This window comes from Lactuca virosa, chromosome 2 (assembly GCF_052849685.1).
Source record: "Lactuca virosa cultivar CGN04683 chromosome 2, Lactuca_virosa_CGN04683_v6, whole genome shotgun sequence".
Taxonomy (NCBI): Eukaryota; Viridiplantae; Streptophyta; class Magnoliopsida; order Asterales; family Asteraceae; genus Lactuca; species Lactuca virosa.
The window spans coordinates 230,728,842-230,756,074 of record NC_136427.1 but is presented as its reverse complement, the minus strand read 5'-3'; the positions used below and the strand labels follow the sequence as shown (position 1 = coordinate 230,756,074).

The 27,233-nt window shown below is 36.2% G+C and overlaps 1 protein-coding gene and 1 pseudogene across 1 annotated transcript; both read left to right on the top strand.

Moving 5' to 3' along the window:
- Positions 1-375: 375 nt before the first annotated feature.
- On the top strand, positions 376-23,614 carry LOC145158277 (uncharacterized; annotated as a pseudogene).
- Positions 23,615-24,535: 921 nt separating this feature from the next.
- Positions 24,536-27,233, top strand: LOC145160383 (putative isoprenylcysteine alpha-carbonyl methylesterase ICMEL2). The gene is made up of 11 exons (XM_079079550.1): positions 24,536-24,915; positions 25,248-25,321; positions 25,433-25,502; positions 25,579-25,659; positions 25,743-25,817; positions 25,887-25,988; positions 26,067-26,204; positions 26,305-26,370; positions 26,452-26,595; positions 26,662-26,752; positions 26,848-27,233. Exons 1-11 carry the CDS (start codon positions 24,728-24,730, stop codon positions 27,007-27,009), a joined length of 1,191 nt encoding a protein of 396 aa, XP_078935676.1. The 5' UTR covers positions 24,536-24,727; the 3' UTR covers positions 27,010-27,233.

Below are 27,233 nucleotides of genomic sequence, written 5' to 3'. Positions count from 1 at the left end.
AATTGATTATTCACTTATTCAGATAATCAGATTAATAGTTTTATTAGTTTATAACTGAATGATGATTGATGAGCAATTAAACTTGAATCATTAGAGAATAATTGAACTTGAATCATAATCAGAATTCACTAATTCAATTAAGATTGAATGTCTTTCATGTGATTATTGATTGAATTTTGAATTTAAGTTGAAATCAAAAATCTGATTGAAATTATGTTGAATGTTGAAATTATGATTATTATGATATTATCTAAAATCTCAAATTGTTTATTTGATTGAATGTTGAAATTTATCAGATGCTAAAATCAAATTATCAGATTATGTTTTTTTGTATTTAGTTGAATATTGAAAGTTGAAAGTAATGAACTTGTAGTGATGAAGTCTAAACAACCATCCGGTAGTCAAAAACGTAAAAAGAGAAAACTAGAAGAAGAAAAGAGAAAGGCCGACGTCGGTGCTCTAGATAAGTTTATTCATAGACAACCTGTTGAAGAGCCTGTTGAAGAGGTTGTTGAAGAGCCTGTTGAAGAGCATGTCGAACACCAAGAAAATGTAGAAGTAGAAGTAGAAGAGGCAGAAGAGCAAGAGCCCGTTAAAGAGCTTGTTGATATATGTGATCCAAGAAGGTGGGAAAAACTTAATTATGAAGAGCTTAAACTTTTGGTTGAGAAAGGTCCTAAAAGAGATACTAGTATTATGTATGGTCCCTACGATAAATCTGGTAGACGATTTTCTGCAGCTTTATATACAAGAACTTTACCAAATTTGGAGAAGTGTGATAGAGAATGTCACACCCCCAAACCAAGGATGGCGGAAACGTCTGGGGGTGGAGGACTTCATGTATAGTATCACAACAACGAGTATAATAGTGCTCAAAGTAAATACAACCATCATAAATATAATTGAAAATGTTACACCATAGTATATGTTTACATGTTTCAAAATCAATTACATTATGATGACAAAATGAACTGTTTAACGATTTAACGTCCCATCCTCAAAATGTTGTTGATTTCCTGTCTCACTGATTTCCTGAGAATACAAGTAGTTTTGAAAAGTGTCAACAATTAAGTTGGTGAGTTCATAAGCGTTTTATTTGAGGAAGAAGCCGTTTTCCTTGTAAAAGCGACAGAGTATGATTTCCAGAAAATCCAATATTTTCTTTATTAAGTGTGAAATGAAAGCTCCTATGTTATGAAATAATGTACCCTAGAAATACCCGTAGATTCCTTCCATAATCACCCAGTGTATATAAGTTATATAAAATTTAAGTTAAATAAACCGTCGAATATAATAGGTCTGCCTTAGGTCCACAACCAAACAAGGAACAGGAAGTAAGGTGGGCCCACCAATTCTAAGTCGATTGTAACTAGATTCTTATATAACTCTAACATATACACTTAGCAATTATAGCTGAAGTCTAACAATTCTAGATGAAACGTAGTTTTAATAGAAATATGTTCCCAAAGAAAATCCAATATTTTCCTTATAAAAGTCATGTAGTCCTAAATCTCAAGACCGAGAGTATGAGTGTGTTTTATACTTATAACGTGTTTGTAGTTTTAAATAGATAAAACCCATTTTTAAAGTAGAATGTTCCCTGTAAACTTGAAAGATTGTTAACTCCCTATGTGAGTCGTTATAACCATACTATGACGAGAAATAACCTGCAACAACGTTTTTCAGACGTCAAGATTCTATGACTCTTGTCACCCGTAGACCTGCCGGTCCGGCTGTAGCTAGCAACGAGGTGTGGGGTGTCAATCCCAATATAGATCTATACACAATTATCATGCTCTCCCTACAAAAGACTCTGGTTATAACTTACAGGAATTTGAACCTGTACTCTAAGAGTACGATGGAAGAATTGTCTCACAACTTACGTTAACTAGTTTACATATAGTTTGCGTATAAGACCTCTTCCGTGGTGGAAGTGAAATCACCTTTTATGAAAATAAATTAGTGATATGAATCCATAAACTATTACTATTATAGTTTATTATGTAGTATATGAAAAAACCATTTGTTTTGAGAGTAAAACCTTTTTCATGTAGTATGCTTTTATCGTAAAATCCATAAATTATACTTATCGTAGTTTATTATATGTGTTCGAAATGAATGGAAAACCTTATCATGAATGACTAATTTCTTTTTATGATGATGAACTAACAAGAAATACATTCAACATTTAGAAACTTATTGTTATGCACTTTGCTCGACATACTACAAAGTGTTGTTAATATTGTAAGCTATGTAACTAGTTTTTAACCCTTCTACACTGTTTTAAAAACATCATAAAAAAATCATACGAAGTCGAAAACTAAATCCGTAAACTCTGAGAGTTTAGAAAACGTGTCTAGTTTATTCATAATTTTTATTATGATTTTTAGAAGTCTCTAACTTGTTTGAAAATGTTCATATTCACATACTGGTCCGAATTCGTTTTCGAAATGATAGGCAGTTTTATAAAAATCACCATAAACTGTAGAAAAATCGTATGGAGATGTGCAAGTAGTCATTTTAAACATATGAACCTGAACTATTTGCATATTACACAGTTTTGAAATATATTAAGTTTAAGATGGTCAAAACAGTCCGTGAATAAGACTTAACTTTTCTGATGAAAACTGTTGTTTGAGTTTAGTTAAGTTTTTGGTATTTTAACTTGTATTCTCCGCCTTAAACTTGAAGAAAACATGAAAATGTTGGGGTATGAACTCACCTTGACTGATTTTAGTAGATGGATGATGAAGAAAAGGAGTTTCCAAGTGAAGAACACTTGGGAGATGCTCGAAGATTCGAAGATTCTATGAACAAATATGATGATATTTGTGTAAGGAATCCAAGATTTGAGTGAAAGAGTGTAAGATAATCAAGTGAAAGATGAAATTACTTACCCAAAAGTGAAGGAGAATGCTCAAGAACAACCTTGAATTTCGAGTTTAGAGAGAGTGAGTGAGAGTGAGAGAAATGGGTTTGTTCTTTGGTGAAGGAGTGAATAATGTGGGAGTAGTGATGAAGATCTTCAGCCCTTGAATCAAGATCTTTGCTGGAGAAAGAGGGTGAAAGGACAAATAGTTGACTAGGGATGATAGGAATAGTGACATAAAGCATGAATAGTGACATGGAGTGGGTATGGGAGGTTGCTTGTGTCATAGATTTATGGAAAAGTCAACACTCCTCTTAAAAATCTTATCCAATAGATTTTATTCTTAGACTAAGATTTTCCCTCAAAACTGATTAATCTATGAATATTTAGGGTCTTATATGCCAAAATATGAGTTTGAGTGAAAATCCCGCGTTAAAATCACGAAAAACGGGTTTAAAACGGAGTTGGGGTCAAAAACCGGGAAGAAGTTGCGAACAGCCGAAGTCAAGAGGCGAGGTTCGGTCTTAGGAGCTTAGAACCGAAGGGAGGGCTCGACTGATGAATTAGAACCGAGAGGAGGGCTCGGTCCGAGCAGTCTCCCAGGCGAACACATCAGAAGAGGGACCGAAGGTGTACTGAACCGAAATGCTTGTTTCGGATCGAGAGGACTTAATCTGAACCGAAGGTTGAGTTCGGTCCCATATGGTTCGGTTCTTAAGGCTATGTTCGGTTCCTAAGAGGTTTCGGCTCCTTAAGAGGGTTCGGCTCCTTAAGAGGGTTCGGCTCCTTAAGAGGGTTTTTCGCATAAGCTTCTGTTTTCGAGTTGTTTTTGACTAAATTAAGGGTCGGAATGCCCCGAGTGATTATAAAAAGTTGAGAGAGATTTGGGAGAGATTTCACATACTTGGAGAGATTTCTCATACTTAGAGAGATTTTGGAGAGATTTCACATACTTGGAGAGATTTCTCATACTTAAAGAGATTTGGGAGAGATTTCACATACTTAGAGAGATTTGGGAGAGATTTCACATACTTGGAGAGATTTTTCATACTTAGAGAGATTTGGGAGAGATTTCACATATTTAGAGAGATTTGGGGTAGAGAGAGATAGAGCGAGAGAGATTTGAGAGAGACTTCGTTTGTGACCTTTTTGGATGTTTAGCTTCGCCACGCAAGGTTTGTAAACCTCGTCAAGCCTCGTTATGAATGTTATACGCCCCCGAGGGGTACGAGATAGTGTTTTACCAAGTAGTTTCATCACTTACCTTGATTAGGGTTTGAGAATTTTGAACATATGGATTTTTCAAGTGATAACTTCTTATTAATATAGCGATTTGTACAGTAGTAACATAATGTCAACCCTAATATACAAGGTTAATTGAGTTGATCGGTTTGACTTGTTGACTTTATTTGACTTTGACTTGACCAGAAATTGACGGTTGTCACATCATCCCCCCGTTAGAAGGAATTTCGTCCCGAAATTAGCGTTTTGACTGGGACTACGAGAGTTGGGGAAAAGATGTGCGGGTATTTTTCGTAGCACATGAAATTGATATGGTAAGGACCAAGCCATCTTACGTTAATTGACGACGCTTTGACATCTTATTGTAACTGGTGTTAGGTCGATTAAAAACTACAAGTGATTGTTTCGGGGTGATGGTGTATTCTATGAATATGCCTTTATGCTGCAAGTGATTGTTTCGGGGTGATGGTGTTAGGTCGATTAAAAACTACAAGTGATTGTAACTGGTGTTAGGTCGATTAAAAGGTGTTTTATTTATATTCATAAGTTTTGAGACCATATTGGATTCGATTATTATTGTGTTTCACTTTGCATGTTTTGACTTCCAGAATAACTATGTCGTTCTTCTCGAATTACTAAGTTATTCAAACCATCCACAGTCGATAATACGTTGGAAGTAGGTATTAAGGCAAAACTGTCATGAATCGGGTTTGTAGATGTCCAAGGTAGTGGACATAGCAAGAGTTACTGCAACATTCATGAGTGCTCGTAAGTTCTGAGTATTGGATTCAACCCACGCTCATTTGAATCACTTCATGGATTTTATCACGAGTGAATCATGAGACAATAATATCTTATATTCTTCAAACCTAGAGATATGAGTTGTTACTATGAGTTGGTTATACATTGATTGCACGAAAACGCATTGGTAACTCGATGTTATAAAACGTGTCTTTGTGTATGATTCAACAAGTAGTGGAACAAGCCATATGAGTCGAAGTTTATCCATTCCTTTTACCCTTAAAGAGATAAAAGCGATATCTGTGGCCCCCTCGATGATTTAGTGATGACACCCTAAGTGCTTGGCCAAGCCTAGACTGATTTGATTTGCTCAATTAGTCGGTCGTCATAAATCGGAAATCGGGAAACAACAAATGGATAGAGAGAATGATTATAATCCATGTCTCAGTCCATATGATATCTAGAATGGAGGAATATATGATCCCTTATCTAATGGACGCGTCATTGATTTGTTCAGAGTTCGACAGCGGCTTTAAGAGCTACGATTGCTAGTCGGGTTATGAAGTCGTACTTGCAATAATTGTTTTAGACTTATCCAAGTGGGAGACTGTTGGATTAGATGTCTAAGCCCATAACTATTATTGGTATGTACTTGACCCGAGAGTAGCATGGTCCATTTGGGTTGCATATCATCAGGACAATTTGTTAGGATGGACTTTTGAGAGAAGGTTATTTATGGTTTATTAATATATTATAAGTTATAATATATTAATATGAAATCATATGTTTTAATTAGTATCGATCAAGAATTAATTTGGAATTAATTTAGTGATCAAAAGAGATTAATTAAATCTATGGGGACTAATTATGATAATTAGTTATATTTATATGTGTTGGGCTTGTGATCCATGTTGGACCAAGTTGATGTATGGATACATAAAGAGTTGGGCCACATGAACCATGGATCATAAAACCCATGGGTATGGATTATGGGTTATACCCATGACCCTTGGAATCCTACATATAAATAGGTTACTCCATAGCCAAAATCACCACTTCTTTTCTTAGAGAAATATGGAGGTGTTTTGGTGCATGGAATTCTCTCTCAAGAGCCACCTTTGTCCTAGGTGTGTTGTGATTCCATTTGAGGCATTTCATACTATTGGTGCTAAGCTCTTAAGGCCAAATACATCAAGACTTCAAGCCACATAAAAGGTATGTTTCCCTAACTAGTATATTATATGGTTTATGTCAAATGCATGCTAGTTATAGGTTTAATGCCTTGGAAACCATTTGCATGTATAATTAGTGAAAACATAGATCCAAGGTATTTAGGGTTGTATGTGCACCATAGGATGTTGTATTATACCAAAATCCAACAGTGGTATCAGAGCCATGGGTTGTTTTCTATTATATTTGATGCAAATGTATTTTTTTTTCAAGTTGAAGGAAAAAAAAACATGAAGTTTGTCAAATTTTATGATAATTACTTGATTTTATGAAAAACTAATTATTTATAAAATTTGAGTCACTTTACTACAAGAGTTGAATTAGGTCAATTTATTAAAAGATAGAATGATATGATTATTTTATTTGTTTTAAAAGTTTGATCTAAATGGTTTTAAGGAGTTACAAATTTTGTCATAAAATTTTGGAACTCAAAAGTTTTTTTTTCAAGTTATGATCTTAAGAGTTTTGAAACTTCCATAAGTTATGGATGTGAAATGTCTCATTTATTAACTCTTTAGGTTATGAATTCCAAGAGTCTTCAAAGGATAATTGTCAAAGTTTCAAGATTTGTATTAGTTTATATGATTATCTAATTTCTTGAAAATTGTTGATGTGAATTATCTTTACTTATGAGTTTAATCTAGATCATAGAAAAATTATTTGATTATTGTGTTAATTGGAATATTTGATCTTAATGGTTTTTATGAACTCCATAACTTGTCCTCAAGTTATGGAAAGTGAAGAGTTTTTCTTTTTAAAGTGTCATTAAGTCTCATAGGTTATGAAAATAGAAGAGTCACTATTTTTAATGTCATCATTAAATGATTTAATGTCTTCCATAACTTGTCCTCAAGTTATGGTACTTGAATTTTTTTTTTCATTAAACCTTAATTAAACTCATAAGTTATGAAAAATCCAAGAGTTTTGAAAGGTTTCAAAACTTGTCCTCAAGTTTTGGAATTTGTAAAGTTGCCCCCCATGTATACTTTAATTCCAAACTAGCCCTTAGAATTTTAAAAGTTAAAATTCAACCCTTATACTTTATAATATTATAAGTTAATAATAATATATATATATAAGAGCAAAGTCGTCTTACCATTAGTAGGCCTCATTCACGAAGCCGGTCTATAAGGGGGGTATAAGGTTACTGCCTATAAAATGGCAGTTTAATGGGTGTCCACTCTCACCCACCGCTTCCTTGACCGGTGGAGGGTCGTTAGCCGAACGGGTAGGACAAGGACTATAATTCTCCCTTCATTAAAAGTATTAATGATAAATACTAAGTAACTAAACACTTATTAATTCCCAATCTTAGTTACTTAGGAAAATGTGAATAAGGTGCTAATCCATGAAATTACACTTTGCACTTTGTTTAAGCCGTTAGTGGAGCGTGTGTGGTTAACCGGCACACTAACCTGGACTTAAGAAGGTAGGCAAAGGGTAACTTAATGTTTATCATAGTATCGGTGGAGCGTGTGTGGTTAACCGGCACATCAATTGAGGGGTAAATATTAAGGGTACCAAGTATATTTGCATGGTTACTTCACACCTTGTTTTGTGATCCTCGGCATCCTAGTCACAAAACCTGAAGGGCACACTCGAGATTGAAACATGCCATTGAAAAAGTTCAATGAATCTCAAAAGATCTAGGAGTTTCAAAACCAATTAAAACCTAATAATACATTTCGTTTTTCATGGTGGAAATTGGTGAATCGTCATTCACCTACCTTCAAATATCTTATAGCTTGGATTACGGCATCCCTCTTCCAAGTTATAAAATATTGTGTTGGGTCCTAGCCTTAATATTTCATATTGGGTGTTATATTAAGGACTTTAAATCAACTAAACTTGAATTTCTCCCATTATAGTTGTCTAGTTCAGACAACTATGGTCTTCCCAAATCTTTAGGAACAAGCTTTCCTATTGAAGATGATATCCCACATGGCAATCAAGGTGAAAGATTAATCCCTTTGTTGTGCATTAATGGGACTGGAAATCATGCTTCACTTCCTCCACCTCCTCCAATTATTCTCCTTATCCCACAAGTTCAAATACTTGAAAAGTTCAAGGTCACTCAATCCCTATTGGCAAGCCGGGAGAGTCGGGTGTCGAAGTCTCGAGGTAGGTGGCTGTTGACTTGGTTCTTCAGTCACACCCTGATGACAGATCAAGACATGACCCTTAATGATCTTACCTATTTGCTTGATGCTGCTAAATTAGCAATGATTTGGGGCACTGGTAAAGCAAAATTTGATTGGAAGATCAACTTCCCAAACTTCCATGGACATTGACAATGGTAACATTAGAAGTCCAGAAAAACTTTCTCTTCCCAATGGAAAGGGATCGACCATGGTCAAATCATTTGACCTAATGGTAAAGAGAAAGGATAAGTCTGAGATAGTCTCATGTGCCATTTCCAAAGAGTCCATATGTTTCTTTTGCCAAAAGAAGGGGCATTGGCTGCAAAGCTGCCAGATTTACCTGAAAGATCTGGTAAAGTCAAAAGTTTGACTCTACTTCAGGTAAAGTCCATTGTATAACTCTATTAAGTTCCTACTTGGAGATTCTTATTACATGATGTGACTGGGTCACATATTGATGTCTTAAGAGTCAAAGAAAGGAGAGGAAGCTTAAAGGAAGTATATGCTGATTCTGATCGCGAAGATGGATTTCGGTCGCATGGTTCGGTGATCAAAGTTTTGGGTTGTTACTTAAAGAGTTATGATATATATTGCTTAGGAATATATAACAACAAGGTTTTCATATGGATTGTAAGGATAAGAAGTTTTTCCGCAAAGTTTTAAAATAAAAGAAAAAGGTTTTATTTTTATTTATTTTAAGTATCCTTACAATGACATTTGTGAAAATTTGTTGCTTATATGATTCCATTAAGAGCAATATTGGAAAATGGATTTGATTCTTTTGTGGTAGTGTCTAAATTTGCCAAATAAGGAAAGATTCTCATCACCCAAGTTTCAAATTAGACCGAAACTCGGAATCATGCAAGTTGTATAGTATGATGAATGAGAACTTTTAGCTTTGGAAAAATTAAGACTAATTCCTTATGTGAACAAGGAAAGGACTAAAGGATCGAGTACACATTCTTGTGCACTGGTCAAGTCCACCACAAAAGATCGATAAGACTATTCGTCATGATTTACTAAAGTTTAGTAAATATGGTTATACTTACAAGTTTAAGTATAATTCTGAAACATTGGAAAAGATTCAATGTATGGCAGAACGAATGAGAAGAATCAAATTAGGCAGGAAGATAAAAGTTTCTCAAATCTGAAAAAATGGGAGAGTACTTTAGTATCATGTTTTGTGATCTTCTTAATGATTAAAGAATCACATCACAATTGGTCTTCTAAGGACATCTTAGTGTATTCTTATGACTAAGAAGAGGAGTCATGAATTGTTGAAATAGTTAAATCAAGAAGATGAGTCATACTTCGTTTCAAAACAAGTCTTAGAGTGATACTCCAAGACTATAAGTTGAGTGACATATCTTAAAGAAAGGTTTAAAACACTTGTCAAATGTAAGAGTAAAAGTGTCCTACTCTTGCACATTTGAAATTGGTAAGTTGTGATGTTTTGGGTTAAACAAAGACCAACTTAGGCCAAGTGTGTGAAGTGTTTGTCTTGATAAAGAAGCTGCACTATCTCTTGAATATTTGGCAACATAGTCTTATATGTCAAGAGGACAGTGGGAGTCTTAGAGATTCTAAAAGCTTCAAGGTCTAATCAAGAATAATAACCTGTAGTTTAACACTAGCACACGACGTGAGGTTTATAACCTATCGTGTTGACATATTTCTATTTCTGTGCCCATTCTAGTTAAAGTTGGCTTTTCATATGAGTTCTTAGAGTTCTCAGTTGGTTGCATAACAACTTGGAAGCAATGGCAGGCCCTTGAGCTGCCAAGTGGTAAGAAATTAAGATTGAGTTCAGTCCATATGTGTTTGGATTTGTCATTATCCTTGTCTTGTGACTATGTTTTTGACGATTCACATGGATAAGAACACATACACCATAAAATCTAAGGGTCATAAGGTTTCTCTCCGATTCATGAAAATGATGGTGAGGAAACACTTCCACCAAGTAGATTTGAAGCAGATGGCAAAAGGTCTAAACAATTGAGACTATGATTACGGCATCCCTTTTCATAGTTTTGAAATTGTTTAGACGCACATGCATGCTATCTAAGGAAAGGTGCATGAGTTTGATAAAGTTCTTTATCAAATCATCTCATATCAGAAGTCTGAACTTTGGTAAGGAAGTCAATAAAGTATTGATTTCTAGAAGTCCAGCTGATTTCTGAGTACATGTCAAAGCTAGTGGGAGCATAAGTGTTATGCTAATAATCATCATGTTAGTGGGAGCATGATAATTATGATAAGTATTGCAAGTTAGCAATGTTAATTATAGAAAGCAAAAGTTTTAATTCGTGAAGTTGCAGGGGTTGAAAAAGTTGTTTTGCTATAATTAAGGGAGAGGATATACTTCATTTCAGTTCTAAAAGCTTAGATTGAGACCTTAATCATCTTTAGTCAAGAATATATATATGAATTTCATGTTGGATTGGTTCAACTTAACGAAATTCCATATATTGCGTTCTCAAAATTCGATTATGATTACGGCATCCCTCTTCATAGTCAAATTTAGAGAACATGGCAAATAAAATTTTTTGTAGCAAAAGACTGGTCTAGAATCATGTCTTTATGTGAGACATCATGAATCGTGTCCCATTTGCTTTGGGTACAGGATCGATTGCATGTGCTATAATATTTGTCCTTTCTAAATTTTCCAAATGCCCAGAGGCATTAAGAAGGGAAAAGGTCTAGAATTGGATATACCTAAAAGGATTAAGCAATTGTCGAGGACAATCTAAGGTTTACCAAATATTGGTTGCTCAAGGACAGTTGGAAGTATATTGTTAATATTGGAAGGACCATATTGATATATTCTGAAAAAAGAGGCATCTCTTGTTCAGAAGTGATAGTCAAAATGGAATATGGAAATGTTTCAAAGTTGGAAATTATTCAATCTGTGTAAGATTAGAAAACTTAATGCAAGAAGGATGTTTCCATGGAGTTGATCTTCATTGGAATACTCTGTAATGTCTGTTGACAAGTCTTTGTGACTTTGTGCATAATCATTACAAGAGGATCAGTGCATATAAGTTTAAAATCTAACAGATTTAAGTAAATGGTAGGAATTTGGAATTCTTACATTTACGATAAGGTTTTGGGACTGTGAAATGAGAATCATTGGAGTTATGTTCAATCGATCTATTTCACAAAGTAAAGATCATAAACAAACTTAGTGTGTATACTTGGTGTATGGCATAACTAATGTTTGCACAAACATAGTATGCATACTTGGTGTATGGCATGACTAGTATTTAGAAAACATAGTGTACATGCTTGGAGCATGGGACAACTAGTGTTTTAATTCAAGTATAAAGTTGATAATTTGAAACGGTATACAATGAATAATGTGTAATCATATGGTGATAAATAAAAGGTGTTTTATTTATATTCATAAGTTTTGAGACCATATTGGATTCGATTATTATTGTGTTTCACTTTGCATGTTTTGACTTCCAGAATAACTATGTCGTTCTTCTCGAATTACTAAGTTATTCAAACCATCCACAGTCGACAATACGTTGGAAGTAGGTATTAAGGCAAGACTGTCATGAATCGGGTTTGTAGATGTCCAAGGTAGTGGACATAGCAAGAGTTGCTGCAACATTCATGAGTGCTCGTAAGTTCTGAGTATTGGATTCAACCCACGCTCATTTGAATCACTTCATGGATTTTATCACGAGTGAATCATGAGACGATAATATCTTATATTCTTCAAACCTAGAGATATGAGTTGTTACTATGAGTTGGTTATACATTGATTGCACGAAAACGCATTGGTAACTCGATGTTATAAAACGTGTCTTTGTGTATGATTCAACAAGTAGTAGAACAAGCCATATGAGTCGAATTTTATCCATTCCTTTTACCCTTAAAGGGATAAAAGCGATATCTGTGGGCCCCTCGATGATTTAGTGATGACACCCTAAGTGCTTGGCCAAGCCTAGACTGATTTGATTTGTTCAATTAGTCGGTCGTCATAAATCGGAAATCGGGAAACAACAAATGGACAGAGAGAATGATTATAATCCATGTCTCAGTCCATATGATATCTAGAATGGAGGAATATATGATCCCTTATCTAATGGACGCGTCATTGATTTGTTCAGAGTTCGACAGCGGCTTTACGAGCTACGATTGCTAGTCGGGTTATGAAGTCGTACTTGCAATAATTGTTTTAGACTTATCCAAGTGGGAGACTGTTGGATTAGATGTCTAAGCCCATAACTATTATTGGTATGTACTTGACCCGAGAGTAGCATGGTCCATTTGGGTTGCATATCATCAGGACAATTTGTTAGGATGGACTTTTGAGAGAAGGTTATTTATGGTTTATTAATATATTATAAGTTATAATATATTAATATGAAATCATATGTTTTAATTAGTATCGATCAAGAATTAATTTGGAATTAATTTAGTGATCAAAAGAGATTAATTAAATCTATGGGGACTAATTATGATAATTAGTTATATTTATATGTGTTGGGCTTGTGATCCATGTTGGACCAAGTTGATGTATGGATACATAAAGAGTTGGGCCACATGAACCATGGATCATAAAACCCATGGGTATGGATTATGGGTTATACCCATGACCCTTGGAATCCTACATATAAATAGGTTACTCCATAGCCAAAATCACCACTTCTTTTCTTAGAGAAATATGGAGGTGTTTTGGTGCATGGAATTCTCTCTCAAGAGCCACCTTTGTCCTAGGTGTGTTGTGATTCCATTTGAGGCATTTCATACTATTGGTGCTAAGCTCTTAAGGCCAAATACATCAAGACTTCAAGCCACATAAAAGGTATGTTTCCCTAACTAGTATATTATATGGTTTATGTCAAATGCATGCTAGTTATAGGTTTAATGCCTTGGAAACCATTTGCATGTATAATTAGTGAAAACATAGATCCAAGGTATTTAGGGTTGTATGTGCACCATAGGATGTTGTATTATACCAAAATCCAACAGTAGTGTCATGGCTGGCACTATGGTCGATGAGTTGTTGTGCCAATTCCTTGGCACTGTCAAATGTAGTTGGTCTTGAGGCCAACACGCTATATTGAATTTGGGGAGACAATCCCCAGAGGTATCGCTCCAACTTTTTGTCTTCCGGGGTGACCATAGCGGGACAAAGGAGTGCTAGATCACAGAATTGGACGGTATAGGTTGCAAGGTCAGAGCTTGTCATCTTGAGGCTCCACAGTTCTTGCTCTAGCTTTTGCACTTCGCCCCTTGGGCAATACTCTTTCAGCATCATTGCCTTCAAGTCCTCCCAGATTATCGAGTTAGCCACTGTAAGCGTTAGTGACTTAACGTGGCCGTTCCACCAAGTAAGGGCCCGGCCGGAGAAAGTGCGAGCTGCGAATTTGACTTTGTTCGCTTCGAGGCACGCATAGATCTCGAAGACAGATTTGGTCTTCTCGAACCACTGCATCAAATCGATGACTCCCCCGCTACCATTGAACGAATCGGGTTTGCCATTGGTGAAGTCCTTAAAGGAGCACTCTCTCGAACGCCCTTGGTTATCTCCTTGAGTGGAGTTATTAGTACCACTCCCTGTCCTCCTAGCACCATCCGTGCTGATTTGGGACATAGCAGCTGTTACCGCGGCCGTGACCGCAGCTTGGAACATAACATGATCATATTGGGGAGGCGGCGGTGGTGGATTTGTTTGCGTTCCGCCAGTGCGTCTAGCAGACCTACGAGGCGGCATCTTTCTGTTATATAATTTCAAAGACGAAATGAGTATAAGTCTTTTAGTAATGGTTATTAGTCTGGCGTCGTAAAACTAGGTTATTAGTTTTCAAGTATAGTATTTCCCGATTTTTCGAATGTGGTAAACAATTCATAGTAGAGGTCTATATAAATAAACTTATGAATTTAGTAGTAATGACTCGAATGTAATCTTGTGATTTGTTCTATGCCTGATCCACTCCTAGGATCACCCGATGTATACCAGTTGTGTGCAATTAAGGTTTAATAGGCTGTTGAATTTAATGAGTCTGCCCTAAGTCCACAACCAAACAAGGAACATGACCTAAGGCGGACTCACCATTTCTAAGTCGATCGTCTCTTAATTACACATAATCTTGAGGTATACATTAACTAATCTTAGAGTTACCATAAGAAAACCGTTTGTAATAACAGGTTATGAAATATGTGGTAAACTCCCAACGAAATAAAATGCATGCCAGTTTTATTGATATACTCTAGTTCATAGAGTTCAGGAAAGTTTGACCTTATATTAGGTCTGTATTTCGTTAATGTAAGGAAAAACTTTGACGGCGACACGACCCCTTGAATTGTGTAGTCTCTAAATTTGAAGGGTCGAATTTATGTATATGACGGGGCAGTGTTCAAACGCATGCCAGGAGTTTGAGTCTGTAATGGTATGTCAGTAGTGTACACACTACTCGTGGCGGGTGATGTTTCGTGGGCCATAGAATGAAGACATGAAAGTCTGCATTGCCCTATCCTCTGCCCTGGCTTCTGTTATTTGATGTCCTGCTTTTACCACGCGTTTTCTCTAACGCTGTTTGACGTTCCCGATACTCCCTAATCTCAGCTCGAGTTGCGGTCACATCCCTCTGAAGGCTTTGATGTGGTTCCTGGTCTGTTCATGGTCTCCATCCAGGTGACGAAGGCGAATTGCGGTGATCTTGGTGGTAGCGCCAACCTCCATGATTCCGGCTGACTGTTGCTCGTGTTTGTACGCTCTAGTGAGTGATGCGGCGTATTATGACAAGGAGAGCCCTGTCTACTAATCCTCCTCTGTTGAGGTTGTAGAAGCCTTATCCATGTCATAGGGAGGGTGTTAACGTTGTTCCTAACTCCGTCTCTGTAAATCTACGGCTTATCGAGGTGTCGGACCATGGAAGCCTCGTCGGGGTTTTCTCCCATTTCTTCTTTTCCTTTGTTTTCCTTCGGTTTCTCTTCCTCTCACTCCTCTTCCGAATTGTCTTCGGGGTCTTCCTCTATTATTTCTTCAGGATCCTCTTCGAAATCTTCTCTGATCCAACCACCATTTTCCTGGTTAGGAAGAATAGGGTCTCTTGGTAGTTGAGCTCCCGTCACGTTGCTCGTGCGAGAATAGGGGTAGAAGAGATAATTAATAGATGTCTAGTCATATAATACCTTATAGGGGTGATCCTAATTAGTCACGTCTATAATCACATAGTGCATACTAGTTATACATAATCTGAGATAGAATAGACCTTCGAATAAATGACTCTACTCTAAGTCCACAACCAAACAAGGAACAGGAAGTAGAGCAATAGTCATAGATTCTGAGTCTATAATATCCTTAATTATATATAACCTTCGCGTATGCACTCAGTCATTATAGACCTACTAATAGGGGTATTTAGTTTTCACATAAGTTGGTTATAGTATCACCAAATACTCCCATAGTATTTTAATGTTTGTCTTAAGTTTTCAATGTTTCTTTGTAGATAGAGTTGGTAAGTTTTTAGACTTGTTGCAACACCATAACCATTCCCGGGCATATGCTAATCACTTTTGGGATAGACATAGTTGATCAGGCTATGTCATTCCCAGAACTGACTATACATCCCCAAGCCTACTTGTGCAGTTGAACAATCACCACTTTTGTTTTGTTCTAGTATGATGATGACCTTAGTATGTATGCATGCATGTATACTTTTAACAAGAAACTTTTTATTTCTGAAGTATAGTTAATTGAAAATGTTTAATCAGAGACTTTAGTCCCAATGCATTTATAGTTTGTATATCTTATGTGGTTCGATATACTTAGTTCACTATAAACAATGCTCTGATACCAATCTGTCACACCCCCAAACCAAGGATGGTGGAAACGTCCGGGGGTGGAGGACTTCATGTATAGTATCACAACAACGAGTATAATAGTGCTCAAAGTACATACAACCATCATAAATATAATTGAAAAGGTTACACCATAGTATATGTTTACATGTTTCAAAATCAATTACATTATGATGACAAAATGAACTGTTTGACGATTTAACGTCTCATCCTCAAAATATTGTTGATTTCCTGTCTCACTGATTTCCTGAGAATACAAGTAGTTTTGAAAAGTGTCAATAATTAAGTTGGTGAGTTCATAAGCGTTTTATTTGAGGAAGAAGCCGTTTTCCTTGTAAAAGCGAGACAGTATGATTTCCAGAAAATCCAATATTTTCTTTATTAAGTGTGAAATGAAAGCTCCTATGTTATGAAATAATGTACCCTAGAAATACCCGTAGATTCCTTCCATAATCATCCAGTGAAATGAAAAGTGTCAACAATATTTTCCTTATAAAAGTCATGTAGTCCTAAATCTCAAGACCGAGAGTATGAGTGTGTTTTATACTTATAACATGTTTGTAGTTTTAAATAGATAAAACCCATTTTTAAAGTAGAATGTTCCCTGTAAACTTGAAAGATTGTTAACTCCCTATGTGAGTCGTTATAACCATACTATGACGAGAAATAACCTGCAACAACGTTTTTCAGACGTCAAGATTCTATGACTCTTGTCACCCGTAGACCTGCCGGTCCGGCTGTAGCTAGCAACGAGGTGTGGGGTGTCAATCCCAATATAGATCTATACACAATTATCATGCTCTCCCTACAAAAGACTCTGGTTATAACTTACAGGAATTTGAACCTGTACTCTAAGAGTACGATGGAAGAATTGTCTCACAACTTACGTTAACTAGTTTACATATAGTTTGCGTATAAGACCTCTTCCGTGGTGGAAGTGAAATCACCTTTTATGAAAATAAATTAGTGATATGAATCCATAAACTATTACTATTATAGTTTATTATGTAGTATATGAAAAAACCATTTGTTTTGAGAGTAAAACCTTTTTCATGTAGTATGCTTTTATCGTAAAATCCATAAATTATACTTATCGTAGTTTATTATATGTGTTCGAAATGAATGGAAAACCTTATCATGAATGACTAATTTCTTTTTATGATGATGAACTAACAAGAAATACATTCAACATTTAGAAACTTATTGTTATGCACTTTGCTCGACATACTACAAAGTGTTGTTAATATTGTAAGCTATGTAACTAGTTTTTAACCCTTCTACACTGTTTTAAAAACATCATAAAAAAATCATACGAAGTCGAAAACTAAATCCGTAAACTCTGAGAGTTTAGAAAACGTGTCTAGTTTATTCATAATTTTTATTATGATTTTTAGAAGTCTCTAACTTGTTTGGAAATGTTCATATTCACATACTGGTCCGAATTCATTTTCGAAATGATAGGCAGTTTTATAAAAATCACCATAAACTGTAGAAAAATCGTATGGAGATGTGCAAGTAGTCATTTTAAATGTATGAACCTGAACTATTTGCATATTACACAGTTTTGAAATATATTAAGTTTAAGATGGTCAAAACAGTCCGTGAATAAGACTTAACTTTTCTGATGAAAACTGTTGTTTGAGTTTAGTTAAGTTTTTGGTATTTTAACTTGTATTCTCCGCCTTAAACTTGAAGAAAACATGAAAATGTTGGGGTATGAACTCACCTTGACTGATTTTAGTAGATGGATGATGAAGAAAAGGAGTTTCCAAGTGAAGAACACTTGGGAGATGCTCGAAGATTCGAAGATTCTATGAACAAATATGATGATATTTGTGTAAGGAATCCAAGATTTGAGTGAAAGAGTGTAAGATAATCAAGTGAAAGATGAAATTACTTACCCAAAAGTGAAGGAGAATGCTCAAGAACAACCTTGAATTTCGAGTTTAGAGAGAGTGAGTGAGAGTGAGAGAAATGGGTTTGTTCTTTGGTGAAGGAGTGAATAATGTGGGAGTAGTGATGAAGATCTTCAGCCCTTGAATCAAGATCTTTGCTGGAGAAAGAGGGTGAAAGGACAAATAGTTGACTAGGGATGATAGGAATAGTGACATAAAGCATGAATAGTGACATGGAGTGGGTATAGGAGGTTGCTTGTGTCATAGATTTATGGAAAAGTCAACACTCCTCTTAAAAATCTTATCCAATAGATTTTATTCTTAGACTAAGATTTTCCCTCAAAACTGATTAATCTATGAATATTTAGGGTCTTATATGCCAAAATATGAGTTTGGGTGAAAATTCCGCGTTAAAATCACGAAAAACGGGTTTAAAACGGAGTTGGGGTAAAAAACCGGGAAGAAGTTGCGAGCAGCCGAAGTCAGGAGGCGAGGTTCGGTCTTAGGAGCTTAGAACCGAACGGAGGGCTCGGCTGATGAATTGGAACCGAGAGGAGGGCTCGGTCCGAGCAGTCTCGCAGGCGAACACATCAGAAGAGGAACCGAAGGTGTACTGAACCGAAATACTTGTTTCAGACCGAGAGGACTTAATCCGAACCGAAGGGTGAGATCAGTCCTATATGGTTCGGTTCTTAAGGCTATGTTCGGCTCCTTAAGAGGGTTCGGCTCCTTAAGAGGGTTCGACTCCTTAAGAGGGTTTTTCGCATAAACTTCCGTTTTCGAGTTGTTTTTTACTAAATTAAGGGTCGGAATGCCCCGAGTGATTATAAAAAGTTGAGAGAGATTTGGGAGAGATTTCACATACTTGGAGAGATTTCTCATACTTAGAGAGATTTGGGAGAGATTTTACATACTTGGAGAGATTTCTCATACTTAGAGAGATTTGGGAGAGATTTCACATACTTAGAGAGATTTGGGAGATATTTCACATACTTGGAGCGATTTCTCATACTTAGAGAGATTTGGGAGAGATTTCACATACTTAGAGAGATTTGGGGTAGAGAGAGATAGAGCGAGAGAGATTTGAGAGAGACTTCGTTTGTGACCTTTTTGGATGTTTAGCTTCGCCACGCAAGGTTTGTAAACCTCGTTAAGCCTCGTTATGAATGTTATACGCCCCCGAGGAGTACGGGATAGTGTTTTACCAAGTAGTTTTCATCACTTACCTTGATTAGGGTTTGAGAATTTTGAACATATGGATTTTTCAAATGATAACTTCTTATTAATATAGCGATTTGTACAGTAGTAACATAATGTCAACCCTAATATACAAGGTTAATTGAGTTGACCAGTTTGACTTGTTGACTTTATTTGACTTTGATTTGACCAGAATTTGACGGTTGTCACAGAGAATGGCTAGTATATTCGAAAGAGCTCGACAAGGTATTTTGTTTTTGTTGTAAAGTGTTTAGAAAAGGGATTTCTAAAGGTAAATTAGGTAACGAAGGTTATTCGGATTGGCACCATGTTACCAGTAGAGTTAAAGAACACGAAATTTCCTTGGATCATCTCACAAATAGGAATAAGTGGTTTGATATGCGTAAAAGATTGAACTTGAATGAAACAATTGATAAAGTTCAATACGAGTAATTCAAGAAAGAAAGAGATTACTGGAAACAAGTCCTTTTGCGAATCATTGCAGTAGTGAAGTTTCTTGCTAAACATAATTTAGCATTCCGTGGATCAAATGAAAAGTTGTATCAAAAAGGTAACTATAGATTGTATTATTTTTTTCCAATTCCAACAAATACCTTTTTGTTAATTATTATTATTGATCCCACTTCTTATCTGTTAAATATATTTAACAGGTAATGGAAATTTTTTGGGTGTCATTGAAATGTTGGAAGAGTTTGACCCAGTTATCAAAGAGCATGTGCGACGGATCACAAATGACGAGCTTCATGTGCATTATCTTGGGCACACGATCCAAAACGAACTAATACTTTTGATTGCTCAAGAAATTAAAAAAGAACTTATCAAGACGATAAAGGAAGCAAAGTACTACTCAATCATACTTGATTGTACTCCCGATTCAAGTCACCAAGAATCGATGACTATAATAGTGAGGTATTTAAAGTTATCTTATAATTCTGTTACTGTCGAGGAGTCATTTTTAGGTTTTTTGAATGTTGATGATACCTCCGGAAAAGGACTATTTGATATTACACTTGAGGAGTTAAAGTCTTTTGGTCTTGAAATTGATGATATGCGTGGTCAAGGCTATGATAATGGAGCAAACATGAAAGGAAAACACCAAGGAGTGCAAACGAGATTTTTAGATATAAATCCTAGAGCATTTTACACTCCTTATGGTTGCCATTCTCTTAATTTAACATTATGTGATATGGCTAACAAGTGTGTTAAAGGAAAGATGTAGCACCCAATTCCTGGTACGCATTTAATTCAAGCATTTTTAGGTTTTTCCCTGGGACTCGACGAGTCAGAGGACCCACTCGTCGAGTAGAGTCGAGATCCGCAGACATCTTAAGTGACCTACTCGACGAGTCGGAAGACGGACTCGGCGAGTAGGCGTTGTGCGAGTAAAACCCTAAATCTGAGGGTTTGCACCCTATATAAACACCTTAACTCAGCCTCCCTTGTCCCTAACACTCCCTTAGAGCTGGATATCGAAACCCTAGCCGTTTGTGTGTGTGTTAAGGTCATTTTGGTGTTCTTGGTTGGTTTGTGAAGCTTGGAAGGAAAGAGGAAGCTTGGGATTTCGAGTTGGGACTTGTAGATCCAGAGATCTTACTTCATCTTCAGCTCAAGCAAGGTAAATGCCCCCTGTTTTGGTCTTCCTTTTTGGTTGTTCGTCTTTAGGGCCTAGAGTCATGGTGCATTTAGGGCTTCTTAAGCCATTTTCAGATTTGTAAGGTGATTCATGGGGTTCTACTTCCAGATCTGAGCCATTGGAGGGGCCTCATGGCATAAAGGTGCCAACTTTATGGCCATGAGAGCCCCATGCACATTGTAGAGCACCTTCTATGGACTTTTGAGCTAAAAACCCCATGCATGTGCATCAAGTTTGGAACTTTACGTATAAAATGGACATTAGGAGGCCAGATCTATGGTTTTGGTGTGTTAAATCCCATTTAGATCGGCTGTATAGAAATGGTCAAGGTTGGACTCGGCGACTCGTTCTTGGGACTCGGCGAGTCGGTGCGCTTTCAGCCATCTTAAACCCTTCTACGATGGTCAGTTGTTAGAAGAGGGAGTCCCATAGCTGTTTAGATGTGTTGGGAGACCTGGAGTTCATAGGACTCGACGACTGCTAGAACAGACTCGGCGAGTCCAAGGCAATCTCCCAACTCTTGAAGATGAACTCAACGAGTTGTTCATACAACTCGGCGAGTCGAAGACAGGACTGGTTCATAGGATGAGGATGCACTCGACGAGTTGTTCATACAACTCGGCGAGTCGGATGAAGGTTCATTCGATGTTCGCAAAAGGGGAACTCGTCGAGTCATTTCTAAACTCGACGAGTAGAGTCGTAGATGAGGACAGTTAAAAGGATAGGGACTCGACGAGTTGGCGGACCAACTCGGCGAATCAGGTCAACTGGAAGTTGACTTTGACTTTGACTTTGACTTTGACTTGGTCTTGGTTAGGGGTAAAATAGTCATTTTACCCTAAGAGTAGATATCAGATTCTGACTGAGTGTTTTGTGGGGTTTATAGCCGGAGGATTTCCGGAGCAGCAGCAGACAGAGACTTCCCGCACAGATTATCAGCAGCTACTCGTTTGAGGTGAGTTACCTTCTAGTAGCGGTGGGTCTACGGCCACAATACCGGCCCAACAGTAAGAGTTATATGTTAGGTGATCGTCTTTGTGATATCATCTAGGTTTGCTACTATCTGATATGTTGTATGCTGGCATGACATGCTATATGTGATAGTAGTAGAGTTCGGTTGTTAGGACCGAAGGGTAGGTCAGACACCCCAGATATGTCTGACAGTATGTGATGATATGTTTATATGCTGGCATGATATGTTATATGTGTAGGAGGGTAATAGTCCCCAAGTTCGGTTGTTAGGACCGACGGGTAGGTCAGCACCCCAGAATGGCTTGACACGGGTTGGTCCGCACCCCATAATGGCTTGACATGGGTAGGTCGGCACCCCAGAATGGTCGTACCGGGTAGGTCGGGCACCCCAGAATTGCCCGACAGTATGTATGCTATATGATTGTATGGTATGTGGTACGATTGGGGGAACTCACTAAGCTTCGTGCTTACAGTTTTCAGTTTTGTTTCAGGTAGCTCTTCAGCGAAGGGGAAGGATCCGGCGCGGTAGCTGCACATCATACACACACTGGATTTCGCATTATGAGATTTCTTGGGATTGTACTCTGACATTGTTACTACTTTTACGATATGATTTCCAGATATGAGATTATGGTTTTTACGAAATGATATGACTTCATGATATTTTCTTATGAATGTTTTCTAAGTCGTTATATAAAAATCAAAATTTTTGGACTCGAGAAATGGGATGTTACAAAAGAACTTTTTTGGATTCATCCAACGCATTTATACTATCTTTGCAAATTCTACTAAGAGGTGGGAAATCCTAAAAGATAATGTAAAAGCTTGGAGTCTTAAGTCATTGTGTCAAACTCGTTGGGAAAGCCGAGTTGAGAGTGTAAAGGCTATTAAAATGCAACTTGTTGACGTACGAGAAGCTTTACTTCAAGCTGGAGAAAAAGATAATGATGCTGCAATTGCAAGTGAAGCAACTTCACTAGCAGAAAAAGAACTTAGTGACTTTGAATTTTTGGTATCAACTTTTATCTGGCATGAAGTGCTAAACCATGTGAATATGGTGAGTAAAAAGTTACAGTCAAAGGATATGCATCTTGATAATGCTATTACAGAAATAAACAAATTGATTGGGTACTTCAAGGATTATAGAGAAACTGGTTTTTTAAAAGCGATTGATGAAGCTAAGGACATTGCTATTGAAATGGGTATTGATCCAATATTTCCACAAAAACGTTTGATTGAAAGGAAAAAAAGGTTTGATGAGAGTTCAAGTAGAGAAGAAGTTTCATTTACACCTGAAGAGAATTTCAGAGTCAACTATTTCTTATACATTGTTGATCAAGCCATTTCTTCTCTTGAGACAAGATTTGAACAATTCAAAGAGTATGACAAAGTATTTGGTTTTTTATTTTCACATAATTTGAAGGGAATTGAAGATAAAGATCTTAAGTCGTCTTGTCATCGTCTTGAAAAAGCACTCAAGTTTGAAGAAAGATCGGATATTGATGTTGAGGAACTTTATACGGAGTTGAAATTATTTGAGACATTGGAAACCAATGAATTTAGCAACCCTATAGATGTTTTGAAGTTTTTGAAAGAACTTGATTATTTCCCAAATGCAAGCATTGCATATAGAATATTGTTGACTATTCCAGTAACGGTGGCATCTGCAGAAATGACTTTTTCTAAGTTGAAGTTATTGAAGTCTTACTTACGCTCCACAATGTCCCAAGAAAGACTTAGTGGTTTGGCGATGATATCTATCGAGAACGAAATCTTAGAGAGTATAGAATACGAAGAGTTGCTCAACCAATTTTCTATCAAGAACGCTAGGAGAGCTTCACGGATCGTCGGTTAACTGCTACGATATGTAATTATTCATTAAAATACTATGATTTTGCTATGTTTATTGCTATAAAGTTTATCGTCGTTTTAAAAAAAATATTAGTTTATGTAATTTTAATTCATTACACTTTAAGGCCTAAGGGCCTTTTTTTTCCGGCTCATCCTGGGCATTTGAATTCTCGGGACCGGCCCTGACCTTGGAGATGAGTAATTCATTTTGGAAAAAAAAGGGAAAAGTTAAACCCACGATACATTGGGCCATTAAAGGTCTTGGTGTGTGTTAGGAAGCAAACTTACTAGCTCGAGTTACCAACGGAGTTGGAAAGAATACATAATGTGTTTCATGTGTGTTATTTGAGTATAAGGTTCGGAGACAAAGTGAAACTACTACCTATCCAAGAGATTTGAGTGGATGAGGACAAGTGTTTAATTGAAGAAGGAGAAGCCATCATGGATAAGAAAACCAAGAAGTTAAGAAGGAAGATCATTGACTTGGTATTTGTGAAGTGGAAGCACTCGATAAGATTGAATTTTGGACGGGTCAGAAATGAAAAGAAGATATCACCACTTGTTCTTGGACATTGCGATTTTGGGCACGAAATCGTCCTAAGGGTAGGTAATTGTAACATCTCAAATTTCGGGCTAATTTTTTCCATTTAATTAATTAAGTAATTAAATAAATAAAATAATAATAATAAGTAAATAAATAAACTAATTTAAAACAACAAAAATCAACATTTGTCTTGATAAGCTTTTCCTTAACAAACCCAATACACGTTTTTTAACATATAAACGTCTAAATTATTAAAAACAATATAAGCAAACAACAACGAAATATAATACACGTTTAAATGATCATGAATCCACAATAGGCAATTAGTTGGGATATATAACGGACCTACATCTATTTTTAAACTAAAATTTATGTAAAAAGGATAGGATTATACAAACATCACTAGAAATAATCCGTTTATCTATACAGGGATTATAAATTGGATTCCCTAAAAATTTTCTTTTAGTTTTTTATCCTGATATCATTTTTACATCCTTGCTATTTTTGAATTTATCCATTTATTCAAAAAAAAAAAAACGCCGGGAATGCAGGCTTCGAAGCTTCGCTGAAGACATGAAGACAACCAACACCCCTACCTTTGGCAGTGGCACGAGACGGAGAAACTCCAGTAATGTTTCGCCGGTGATAAATTCTGATCAGTGCCTACCTCGATCAGAATCCTTCCGTCTCGATTTGATAGATGCTGCTACTGAAACTTATTTAATAATTGGTCTTATTTTTACTCTCATCAGCTATCTCGGGTACAATTCTTTTTTTATAATTCTCCGTACTATATATCATTTGACTTCAAATCGTTTGCAGAACAAGTTTTCCACATAACTTGAGAAGCTTTCCGCGTTTCATTCATTCTTTACATAAATTTGTATATACAAATTGTTATTGCGAGAAATGTTCATAGAAAAAAATCGAGTTGCTCCAGTTGAGTACCGTTATTGCGATCATACAGACTGTAACATAACATTCCGGAGGAACTTTCAGATGTTTCTTAATGGGTTTACAATTAAAAAATCTAGCAATTCTTACATTGAATTGTGGCGCTTTAATTTCATTTTTTTTTTTTTTTGTGAATCAGGGTAGGCCGAAATAAGACGAGGGCTATTTCCCTCTTAGTTTACACATCGCTGATATCACCTGGCTTGCTCAAAGGTTTGTTTGGTGATCGGTTACTTTTTTCCCTCACATATCAAGTTTTTTCATACATATTAGAACCTCAATCTTGAAATATAATGTTTTGCAATTTAACTTTTAATTTTACAGTTGCATATCAATTTTGCCTGTCAACCCATATCCGTAGAAGTGTGGTTTATGGTGATCAGCCTAGAAATAGGTAATGTTGCCATGTTGATTCACAATTTAGATGCCACATTATGTTTGTTTATGCATTTAGTTTGATTATTTTCCAGATTGGATCTATTCTTACCAAAAGATAAAGATGGCCCGAAACCCGTCATTATCTTTGTGACTGGTGGAGCATGGATGATAGGGTAAGCAAACAGTCAAACTTCATGTGTCCATTATCACTGTGTTTGAACTTTGATGATCCAAATAACTTTTCTGTATTATGTAGATATAAAGGATTGGGTGCCCTTTTCGCTCTTCCGTTAGCAGAAAGGGATATCATAGTGGCATCTCTTGACTACAGGTGACTTGACTGATGAAATTCATATTCTCAAATCTCAAGACTTGAGAGATTAATTTGGTTTGCATGTAGGAACTATCCTCAGGGTACAATCAGTGATATGGTTGAAGATATTTCTCAAGGAATATCTTTTGTGTGCAAAAACATTGCTGAATATGGAGGTGATCCAAATAGGTGGGCTACTTGTATAATATTTATTGAAAGATGTTTGAAATTTGGTATATGCTGACATCAGCCTTGTTTAATTAACAGGATTTATGTAATGGGACAATCTGCTGGTGCCCATATATCTTCTTGTGTACTCTTTCAGCAGGCCATTAAGGAATCCAAAGGAGAGACCATCTCTTGGAGTGTCTCTCAGATCAAAGCTTATTTTGGTTTATCTGGAGTGTAAAAACTAAAAACCATCCATCCATCCGTCTTATTTTATTTATTTCTTTTCTTTAAAATGAGAAATTACATTAATCTTTAAACTTTGCAACTCATGCAGCTACAACCTACCAAGTCTAGTTGAACATTTTGATAGTCGAGGCTTCCACCGCTCTATACTTTTAAGGTATTAATAGTATTTTTTTTTTTTTTAAATTTTAACCCCAAATGCTTTTTTAATTGGTATATTTTGGTAATTAATTAATAGTATCATGGAGGGGGAAGAATCTTTGAAACGTTTTTCTCCTGAAATCTTGATTGAAGATTCAAGTGCTGTGAATGCTGTTTCTATATTTCCCCATGTTATCCTTTTCCATGGAACTGCAGATTATTCAATACCAGCAGATGCAAGGTTTGATTTCCCATACATTTACTATTCGGATATCTTGAAATTAATATACTATTTGATTTTTTGCAGTATAAGTTTTGTTGAGAGTCTTAAGAGAATTGGTGTAAGAGCTGAGTTGAAACTATGCAATGGGAAAAGCCATACAGATTTATTTGTTCAAGTAAGTTGATGTTAACTGTTAACTGTTAATTCAAACTAACTCTACTGAATACTGATTGTTTTTTGAGATTCTTCCAACTGATCAATCTGTGACAGAATGCTCTAAGAGGGGGTAAAGATGAGGTATTTGATTACATTGTTGATTACATACATGGTGGTGATGCTGATGCACTTGCTAAGGTTGCTACAGCACCTCCAAGAAAACGCCTTTGTCCAGAACCCATGTTGATGTTGGCTTCCATGTTCAGCCCCTTTTAAGGAAGGAAGTTGCTATATTCTTAAAACTTATAATTATTAAACCACAGCAGGCATTTAAATTTACAGTTTGGAATGTTGTAAGTAGATAGATCGTTGTTTGGTATTTGTAAAGTTAGTGTTGTTTGATCTCTTGTAGTCGATTTGAAGACTATGAAGGTTTGCCTACACATAATTACTTGTAAAAATAAAAGGGTTTATTAATTCCACAATAAGGTTTACAAATA

Coding starts and splice junctions, on each gene's coding strand:
- LOC145160383 (XM_079079550.1), top strand. CDS start 24,728: ATGAAGACAACCAACACCCCTACCTTTGGCAGTGGCACGAGACGGAGA. Junction 25,818..25,886: donor GTGGCATCTCTTGACTACAG/GTGACTTGACTG, acceptor GTTTGCATGTAG/GAACTATCCTCAGGGTACAA. Junction 26,371..26,451: donor CACCGCTCTATACTTTTAAG/GTATTAATAGTA, acceptor ATTAATTAATAG/TATCATGGAGGGGGAAGAAT.